Below are 10,505 nucleotides of genomic sequence, written 5' to 3' on the forward strand. Positions count from 1 at the left end.
TATTTACCATCCTTCAGGGTCTTGCCGTGTGACGATTGATCTGTTAATTAGCACCCGGATGTGAAGGCCTTCTTATTGACAGTTTGTGCTGGGTAATGAGGACACCCGCGGGACATCTAAATCAATGGAAGTCACCAGGGACAATGCCAAGCAGTTGTTCAGAGGTGTCCTCTAGGAAGCGTACGTCCATATATATTTTTTTTTTCCTATAAGAGAAGGTAATAATGATTTTCTTGGTTTCTAAAACCCAGTGAGTGCCAGTTCCTCTTCTCAAGTTGCATATAAATTCAATTTAAAAATAAATAGTAGAATTATTCATTCTTTTTTGAGCTATACAAAGACATTTTGCCATGTATCCTGCTATAAATAACATGATAGGATCACGGATAAAGAAAACTTGATGTTGCGTTAATGATGGGATACAATTGAATTTTATTGAACATCTTTATTTTAAAACTAATGCTAGATTTTAAAACTGATAGATAGATAGATAGATAGATAGATAGATAGATAGATAGATAGATAGATAGATAGATAGATAGATAGATAGATAGATAGATAGATAGATAGACTGTAAAAATTACATTATTAATGTCTAGTCTTGACCATTATGTACATGTATACATTCAACTCATTTTTAAGTCAGTTTAATGTAATTTAAGTTGAAATGACTTGCACTGCCATTAAGTTTTGATAGATAGATAGATAGATAGATAGATAGATAGATAGATAGATAGATAGATAGATAGATAGATAGATAGATAGATAGATAGATAAAATTGCTCATATTACTTGAATTTCATCTGTTTACAATTTTATTTAGCTAGTTTTCATTCCAAAATTCTAACAGTTTGGCCTCTGAAACTGATTTACCTTCTATTTATGAAAAAAGACTTCATTTTCACTTTGTAAAGAAACATTCATTCATTCATTAAGTACTATTAAAACAAATTTGTGTAAATTGTTCTTTTGTAAACTGTTGCATTCAGTTCAATCATTGGCGTAAATAGATTTTTCTACGATTTACACAGAAAGTCGCATTTGTTTCATGAAGGGAGGCCTGACGCTTTGACATCGTTTGACATTAACGTTTAGCTTAGGTTACAATTGGAAACACAAATCATGTTCTATAACAAAAACAAAACAAATCTGATAGTAAAGTTGCAGGCAATTAAGACATGAAAAACACTATTGATGCCTCAAACAACATATGTCGGATGGTCATAAACATCATACCATATGCTCGATAGATTTTTTTCAAAAGTATAATTTGCTTTTGTGGGTCTTTTTAAAGCACAGTGTGATTCATCTAAAACCCCAGGACCATCAGTTGCAAGTCAACCTAATAGTTTGAACCTAATCAGAGAAAGAAAAAAACATTTTATAATCAGTCTGGAATTGAAATGACAAGAGCGCAACACCTGGTCCGCATTTCACTCGATGAGATTTATGATGGGCATGTCTTGGAAAGAAAATGTCTTGGCAGAATAATAGAAACATGCTTTGTAATAAATTAGAAACTGGTTTTGATTCTAGCAAAATAAGCCAAGCAATTTGTCATACAAGCAGTGTGTACATTCTGTCCAGAAAAAAACAACAATCCTAATACGGTGTGATGAAGAACAAAGCGAAATTTAAGAGAAGGAATTGTGACTCATTAAACTATGGAAAATCGAGCTTAAAAAAACAAATCCGACTCATTCGTCTTCGTGGTGTTCGAAAAACTCATGGCAACAAATGGTAACCATGGTGATGAAGGTCATGAACTCCTGGAAATCGCACTCAGAGTCGCCGTCGGTGTCCAAGCTTTCCATCAAACTGTCCATTGTTGCTTGATCTTTCACTTGCTGAGGGAGATAAAGAGAAAAGTAGAAAGAAAATAAAAAATAAGAAAATAGATCATTTGTTTTGCATTAAAATACTTAATCTAGTGCTGTCAAATCGATTAATCACATCAAACATAAAAGATTGTATATATATATATATATATATATAAATGTGTGTGTGTGTGTGTGTATATTAGTGCTGTCAAATCGATTAATTGCGATTAATTACATCAAACATAAAAATTTGTTTATATATGTTTGTATATTTTATTATATTGATATATATATATATATATATATATATATATATATATAAGTGTGTCTGTGTGTAGGCTATATATATATATACACACACACATATTTATGTATATATATATATATATATATATATATATATATATATACTTATGTATCAATATAATAAAATATACACACATATTATATAAACGAATTTTTATGTTAGATGCAATTAATATATATGTACGCAAATATATATGAAGGTAATAATGAACTCATACACACATAAATACACACACATATAAAACATTTATGTTAGATGCGATTAATCGTGATTAATCGATTTGACAGCCCTAATATATATATATATATATATATATATATATAGACACACACACATATATATATTATATATGTACACATATATGTATATATGAACTTTTACTTAGATGCGATTAATCGACATTTTAATCGTACATTCTTTAGACAAAAATTCTGACAAATGTGATTTGATTTTAAATCAAATATTCTTACATTTTCAAGACAAAGTATAGTGTACAAATTACCTCTGTAAGAGTCGGAAATTCATGCGTGAGCAGATCCTTGAGTTCGCTCTTTTTTAATTTGTACTTGTCGCCTTCTTTCGACGAGTACTTGTGGAAGGTGTCAATGATGGTTCCCAGGCAGGTCTCTAAGTCGGACATCTTAATGTACCGTAGTGTGTTCGGTATTATCTAAAATAATTACAAAAGGCACACACACAAAAAAAAAAAAAAAAAAAAGTGAAAATGTTTGAAAACCAATTTCAAGCTGTTTAACTTTTCCCCTCAAACGACTGCGAACGTTTAAGTGTTGGAGCAATTGAACGGACCATTAACTTTCTTCCTGTCTTTCACTTGTGCAAACACATTTCTAGTCATTATGTAGTTAGTTTTGCAGTACAGAACGCTTGCAGCGAAATAAGCTGTAAATCATTGTAATGATATAAAAACTTACTAGACTTACCAGCAGAGACTTTGTCAGAATGGAGCGATCCGGAGACGAGTGAGATGGGAGTCTATTTATAGGTCTGTAACAGAGGGGCCTGTAGCTTTGAGATTCTGACCTGTCAATCACCAGAGCTGACCAATGAGCTTCTGACCTTGTTCTCACTCCACTGCACACATATTCAAAGTGAGATACAAAGAGTTGAAGATCAACACACATACAAAGTATAACACTTGTCTGGCCACTTTTATGGTTAAGAAGCGAGTACAAAAATCTTTTCCATGAAATAATGCCTTTGCTATCATGCCAAACTTTTTTTAAACGACAAATTGTCTCGTAAACTCGACATGATTGTCTGCATGTTCTGCAGGTTTTGTCCAGCCAGTCTTTTCCAAGTAAGAGTCTTCTTTTCTATACATTGGTCGTCTCGTCGTCTCACTCTAGGCCACGAGGATATGCTCACAACTTTTTTTCCCCCTTTTTTGATCTTTCCAGAAAGTTCTGTTGCCCATAAGCGCACACAAGTGTTTTGTTGTCAGGCATCTCAGTGGACGACAATAGTGTGTTTGAGAGGAAGTGAGTGGTGTGGCATGTTAATCAGCCAATCCTTTTCTGTTATAGAATTGGCCAGACGTGTGTCCTATACACCAGTGGACTATTAAACAGCTTTGAGACCGAGACAAACACAAACAAACACGAATTCAATGCACTGAATGACATAATGTACACTACATTTTAATATGATTTTATGTTTGTTAATGTAGGCAGGATATTGACTGAATAATAATAATAACAACAATAACTGCTTTTATTTATTTATTTTAAAATATTAACATAAATAAATGAATAATACTTATGTTCAAATATTATTATTATATATTGTATGTATTATATATTCAATGAATTCAGTGTTTTGAATAATAAAACAACTCATAAGAGTAATAAAAAAATAATAATTATTATTGTTGTAATAGAGAATGAAAATTGCTCGTTTATTATTAACTTAACTATATATAAATATAATAATATATTGAATAATAATAATAACTAGTGTAATTGCTTTTTAAATGCGTTTATTGTTGTTGTTGTTGTTATTTACAGACAGTTTCAAAACAACATTAATAATAATTGTATTAACTGAGTGCCTTTTTTGCTTGACAACAGATAATCTGCTTAGTTTTAATATATATTTCATGTTTTTCTAATAATTTGTAAGTTTTCCCAATATATATATATATAAACATTTCATAATTGTAACCACAGTTGCATTAACACATGGGGGGGGGGGGGGAATATAATTTCACAAGTATCAATGTTTACTCTTTTAACAATATATAAACATCAATAACAATAAATATAAATGTGTTACAATATTATGAAAAATAACAAAAAAGATGGTTTTGAATGATAATATAATAAATTATTTGAATGTTTATGTGTTTTATTGCCTTATGTTTTAACTATGAATACTTTAAAATACATAAATATTATACTGCATTTAGTTGCACTATTACTATTGTTTTAGGCATTCATAAACAGTGAAATCTGAAGTCATGAAGTCATACTCCATATTAAAATGAAGAGGTGCATGGGAATGCAGTCACGGGGCACTACGATCCTTCAGTCCCCCGTCCCACTCCTCCCTGGCGTTTGCCCAGCGGGCCGGACGGTTGGCGATTGCCGGACGGCCTTTATTCCGCCATAATAAATGTGTCTTTGTGGCCTCATATAGGCAGCACAAACAAACTGTTGTTGACAGCCAACACTGCATCTTGTGTGGGGCTCGCTGTCCCGACGGCCTTTCTCTGGGGTCAGATGGATATAGCGCCCCATGAACAAATCAATAATCCATCTCTCTCCCTCTCTATACTCTGTGTTGATTTGTTCATCACATTGCAATCTGGGAGTGGACTGCCTCAGATGACTGTTCAATTATGGCTGATGAATTGTTTTGCAGTGATGAATCAGTGATCTTGATCCAGTCTAAGATGTGTGGGTAAGGTTTATTTTTATTTATTTAGTTTAATTTTGGGTACTGAATTTCCCTAATGTCACGGTCACCAGCTCTGTAACCTTTACGGCACTACACTTCCCAGCATCCCTCATGTTTTCCACCTGCACACTATCGGCCATCACCTGATCATCACATCATTTGCTTGTTTTCTGTTAACCAGTGTTCATCTGTGTTTCTTTTTAGTTCCTTTCTGTTCAGTCAGTCTCTGTCCATTCTACTTTGTATCAAGTGTGTGTGTGTGTGTGTGTGTGTAAACTGTCTGCCTAAATCTGTGTCAGTTGCGTATTTTATTGGAACTAACAGTTGAACATTAACTTTAATAATTAAATTAAATTAAATGTATTAAATTAAAATGACACCATTTTATTTGTAATATTAAATGAAAAAAAAACTAAATAAATTAATAAAATGATTAATTAGAGTTTTATTTTAAACTTGATATTTAATAAATAAATACATCAAATTAAATAAAACCATTTTAGATGGTTAACTAATAAACTAATAAATTCATAAATAAAATCACAAAATAGTGAGACTATTTCACATTAAATCTTGATATTAAATCAAATTAAATAATTATTAAATGTATCAAATCTATAATAAATCAATGTAAAATACACTAATATGAGACCCTTTAACAGTTAAACTTAATAGCCTATTACATCCTATTAAATTAAAACACATTTTAAAACTAAATGAATTCTTAAAATAAATTAATAAAATGAGGCGCTTTAACAGTTAAACATTGATATAAACATTAATATAAAATAAACAAAATAAATGTATAAAATAATCAAAATAATGAGATCCTTTAACAATTAGACTATGAAATCAAATTAAATTAAAATATGAAAATAATATGAGTGCTTTATTGTGCACTAATATGGTGCTTTAACAGTTAAACTTTAATATTAATCGTGTTCTCCATCATGATTTTAAATTGCGTGTGTGTGGGTGTCCTTGTCTGGCTGTGAACAATCACCTCTGTAAAAAAACAACAGAATAAATGAGCTTTTGTTGTCCGCTGGATTGAGGAACCTGTTCTCCCCCTGTACTGTGCCAGGCCAGCCATATGATTGGCGGCCCAGTGCACTCTGGGATACGGGTGGTGGCCTGACAGAGGACTCATTCTGAGCTCCAGCCACGCTCAAGATCACATGCTCTCATTGACTACTGTTTTCTTACTACTGCTATGTCTATCACTTCTCTCAATCTCGACTAAAATGAATTAAAAGAAACAAAAAATACAAATGATAAAAAAAGTCTTTATTGCCAATATTTACTTGCCTGTTTAGGTTAGTTTTTAAAAGCTCAGAAATCCTTTTTATTTTTTATCTTTGAGTTGGTCTTTTCAATCAAATCTAAAAGTAGTTATAAGAACTTCCGACCAGTGGTTAACAGTTGGTGGAGCTACTACTTAGATGGCCTTTGAAAATATTCTGAAACATAAAAAGAATAATTTTAGTGCTGACAAATCGATTAATCGCAACTGATCACATCTAAAAGTTATTATTTTTAATGTTTTTGAAAGAAGTAAAGGTATCCAAAACACATCAACTGACCATAGGGGTTCCCCAGGGTTCAGTCCTTGGACCGCTCCTCTTCTCCATTCACAATACAAATGCTTTTCTATTTTAATATACTTTCAAATATAATTCATTTCTGTGATGCATAGCTGAATTTTCATCAGGAGCAGATTGGTCAGTCTTCAGTGACACATGATCTTTCAGAAAAAGTTGTGCTGCTTAATTTGTTTTATAACCTTTGATACATTTTTCAGGATTATTTGACGAATAAAGTTAAAAAGAACAGCATTTATTCAAAATAGAAATATTTTCCAACTATGCAAAACTATCAAAACTGAACACATCTTTGCCAAATAAAAGTATTAATTTCTTTAAAAATAAGATTTTTTTACCGACCCCAAACTTTTGAACGGTTTTTAAATTTCTGACAATATTTATCTTTGTGTTAAATATTAATCTAATGTTTTTGTGGCCTTCAATTTCCATCCATGAATTGAAATTGCAAAAGAAAAAAAAATCCACAAAAATAAATAAAAATAGCCTTTTGAAAGGTCAGTTAAGGACACCCCCAAGCCCCCCCCCCCCCCCCTTTTTTTTTTTTTTGTAAAGCATCTCAGGGTCTGTAGCAAACCAGTGTCAGTTAATGCCAATTATACTGCATATTTGTGCACATAATTATTATAGAATGATTAAGAAACAGTCATTTGGACTGCCTATAAGCTGGTAAATGCGTTTTCTTCTGAGTTTTAGACTGCTTTTCACAGGAAAACGGTGAGGAACAAGGATTTACAAGACAATAACGACCTAATATTTCATCGCTTGACCTTCTGAACGTTAAGGAACGAAATGTGTGTTCTGTTTGCGGGTGGTTGATCCGAGAGAGAATTTAGTATGTTTGGCCTAATTCGTGTGTAAGGCGCTGAAAGAAAGTCTTTAGAGTTATTTTTCAGTCAGGTGAACTTTTCTCTCCATACAAATCACCCAGCGAGATTCACTGGCCTTCCTGTTGCTTTGGCTGTTGCCATGGCGATGACCTGTTGCCGCGCTGCAGTGGCGGGTTTTCGTTCCCATCTCGCGCTGCCAGAAAGGTTCGCCAAAAACGCTGAGTCATCGCCTGGCAACGCGCCACGGCAACGGACAACAGCAGCTCTCCAGGTGCAAAGTACTTAAGGCCTGATTTAAAAAAATACATACGCTTTTGAACTTGAAAATATTTTTCCAAAATATCAAAACTTGACATTTGACACAGACGAGTCGAAATTCAAAATGTTTTATATGACCACGTGGTGGCATTGCAAACATTGCAAATGCATCCAGCGTCTTTTAAAACTATTCAGAACACGGCTTAAAACGCATTACAAGGCATAGATTGTTAAGAATTATTTATTTTTATGGACTGTTTTTGGATACACTTGATTTGTGTAATCTCAAGTGTTGTTTACGCCGCCATTTTCTCAACCACATTCTTGCTTAACCACTAGGTGTCAGACTTGGCTTTTTTTGTGGATTGTTACTGTCCTGCAGGCTCACTAATACAAAAGGTTTCTAATCTGTCCCTTATTTCCCACCTGCAGTGTTTTGTCTGGTCTGTTTCCACAGATAAACCATCCGTGTTACGACTCAGAAGTCATGTGACTCCCCAAATGAGGGACTGCTCTGCTGTGGAGGATATTGTATTATTTTTTAACATTATTATAATTGACATTATAATTATTATATTTGATATTATAATATTTTTATATGGTCACGTTTTATTATATAAACATCACATATCTCAATAGTAATGTGATCATCTCAGCCGTGCAACTTTTTACCATGCTTAATTCTCCAGGTTTTCCTCTATAATCAGCAAGAAAATTTTTCTCCTATGTGTTTTTATTGCTCTGTAGTGCATGAAAAACAAGATCTGAACGTCTGTTTTTACATTTATTTTTCAAAGAGGAATTTTCATATGCTCACTTGAGTGAGTCCATTTCTAAGAGGCATTTCTGACTGGCCATTCTGAAGAAAAATAAATCCACATAATGGTTCGCCACTTTGTGGCAGTGCACTAAAGTACAATGTAGAGTTTGATGTGCAACTGTGCAATCAAAACCCATACAATAAATGGCTTTTTGAATAGCTGACCACTATGGTGACCTCTGTTGTGTGTCTAAATTTTGTACCCTTAACTAATAAAGCATTTTAGCATTTTACTAGCTGCAAAGTTGTTGTGATAGTTAGTTAGTGAGTAACTAGCTAAAGTACTTTCAAAAGCTAGCAACAACGCTAACTTTACAAACAGTAGCTGTTTTCAAAACTGTGTAACTTGTCTATTAAAAAGCTACTTTTCCCAGCTAGTAGCAGTTAGCATTGCTATTTGTGTCACATATCGTATCGCTGAGGTAAATGTGTTTCTCTTCAGAAGAAAAACAGGCACATTTTAGCTTAATTGCTTAGCTTCAATGCAGCCAGCTATGTTTTATTGGTTAAGTTAACCGTTTTAAAGCAGGTTCCCCAACACTGCTTGTTGTTAGCGAGTTAGCAAGACTTTGTTGAATGTTATTTAGTTAGCATCCGTGATGGTGGCTATAACAGGCTATATTTCACATAGCAGGTTTGGTGGCATGCTGCTATAAAAATGAAATGAGAAATGGGAAGCCACTTGCTAGGATCAAGCACTTGTTCTATTGAAGCCTGTAATGTTCCAAACAGGGCTGCCGGGTCGATTGGCAGCAATAGCTGAATCAATATCTGGCCCTTTTGCGCTACTTAGTGAAAAGAGGTTTGATCTATAGCATAGAATTGGTTTGGCAATATCAAGGGTCATATGTTTGTAAGCGGCCTTTGAGTCAGTCACCTGCTGAGGTAATTAGAAACGGATGTAAGACTTCCGCTCAACTTCCCTGAGATTAACAGGTGAAGTTCAACATGAATCCCTTTGCACAAACAAACATTTATGTTCACCTATAAATAACGATGCTTTCGTGACAGTTTCACAAAAGTACAATGTACAATTTAAATGTTACCCTCATGACTTCATTACCTTGCTGACAGCTACTAAAATAAGATCAAGGTGTGTAGTATTTGGACATTTAACTAGACATCGTCTCATTATTGTCCTGTAGTAAACAAGCTTTGCGATCTGGCAGAAGCAGGCGCAGTAATTAAACTGGATCAAGTGGATTATGTGGCTCTTGTGATGAATTGGCAGTTTGGCACTGGAAAACAGTGTGGCTTGTCCTCACCTTATGTCAGCCCGCACTAAGACGCACATAAACACAAACACATAGACACACACACTTTTGAAATATACTTTTGTGTTTTCTGAAATTTAAACATAATATAAACATAACTAACTCTTCATAACTATTTGATGAAAAAAAGTATTAAAGGGACCAGCAACTGTTCTTTAAAACATATTTTGTGTTCAGCAGAAGAAAGAAATTCACACAGGTACAAGAGATGACAGACGTTTCACCTTCATTTCATTTAAAGGGACAGACACAAAAACGGTGCGTTTTTGCTCCAAGAAAAAATGTGTTCTATATGAATATGGGAAGGATGAATGAATTTCGGATGTACGAATGAATTTTTCATGTACGACAGTACATCTGCCATTCATAAATCCTCCACGATGCATGGCCTCATCTCCATTGACACTGGGAGTGTGAATTATATAAACTCTGAGCAGAATGCTAAATGAGCACTGAAGCAGTGTTAAAGTTAATGAGATAATTAAGTGAATAATTGAGTGATAATTGAGCATTGTTGAAGACAGCTAACAAGCAGAATCAACGAAGGAGAAAACCATAATTTCAAGTTACCATTGTGGTGATCAGTGTTCACTTTAGTTGGGCTCTTGACCCTTGAATCTTTAATTTTTTTTTTTTTTTTTGGCTGCTGTACATGAGTTATAACACCCAGATGAATAAA

At 33.6% G+C, this 10,505-nt stretch overlaps 1 protein-coding gene across 2 annotated transcripts; it reads right to left on the reverse strand.

The window, feature by feature from the left end:
- Positions 1-1,425: 1,425 nt before the first annotated feature.
- Positions 1,426-3,177, reverse strand: s100b (S100 calcium binding protein, beta (neural)). 2 transcript variants are annotated; one of them, XM_039682107.2, is made up of 3 exons: positions 3,069-3,177; positions 2,630-2,797; positions 1,426-1,847 (listed from the first exon to the last, which is right to left on the reverse strand). In XM_039682107.2, exons 2-3 carry the CDS (start codon positions 2,765-2,767, stop codon positions 1,698-1,700), a joined length of 288 nt encoding a protein of 95 aa, XP_039538041.1. In that variant the 5' UTR covers positions 2,768-2,797; positions 3,069-3,177; the 3' UTR covers positions 1,426-1,697. The 2 variants fall into 2 exon arrangements, with proteins under 2 accessions (XP_039538041.1, XP_039538042.1); XM_039682108.2 differs by having other exon boundaries at positions 3,060-3,078.
- Positions 3,178-10,505: the final 7,328 nt, after the last annotated feature.

Source organism: Pimephales promelas, chromosome 2 (assembly GCF_988280905.1).
Source record: "Pimephales promelas chromosome 2, fPimPro1.hap1.1, whole genome shotgun sequence".
NCBI lineage: Eukaryota > Metazoa > Chordata > Actinopteri > Cypriniformes > Leuciscidae > Pimephales > Pimephales promelas.

Excerpts from the sequence above, each read along its gene's own strand:
- s100b (XM_039682107.2), bottom strand. The coding sequence starts at position 2,767 with ATGTCCGACTTAGAGACCTGCCTGGGAACCATCATTGACACCTTCCAC. Across the intron at positions 1,848-2,629 it reads AATTTCCGACTCTTACAGAG|CAAGTGAAAGATCAAGCAAC; the intron begins GTAATTTGTACA and ends TATCTCCCTCAG.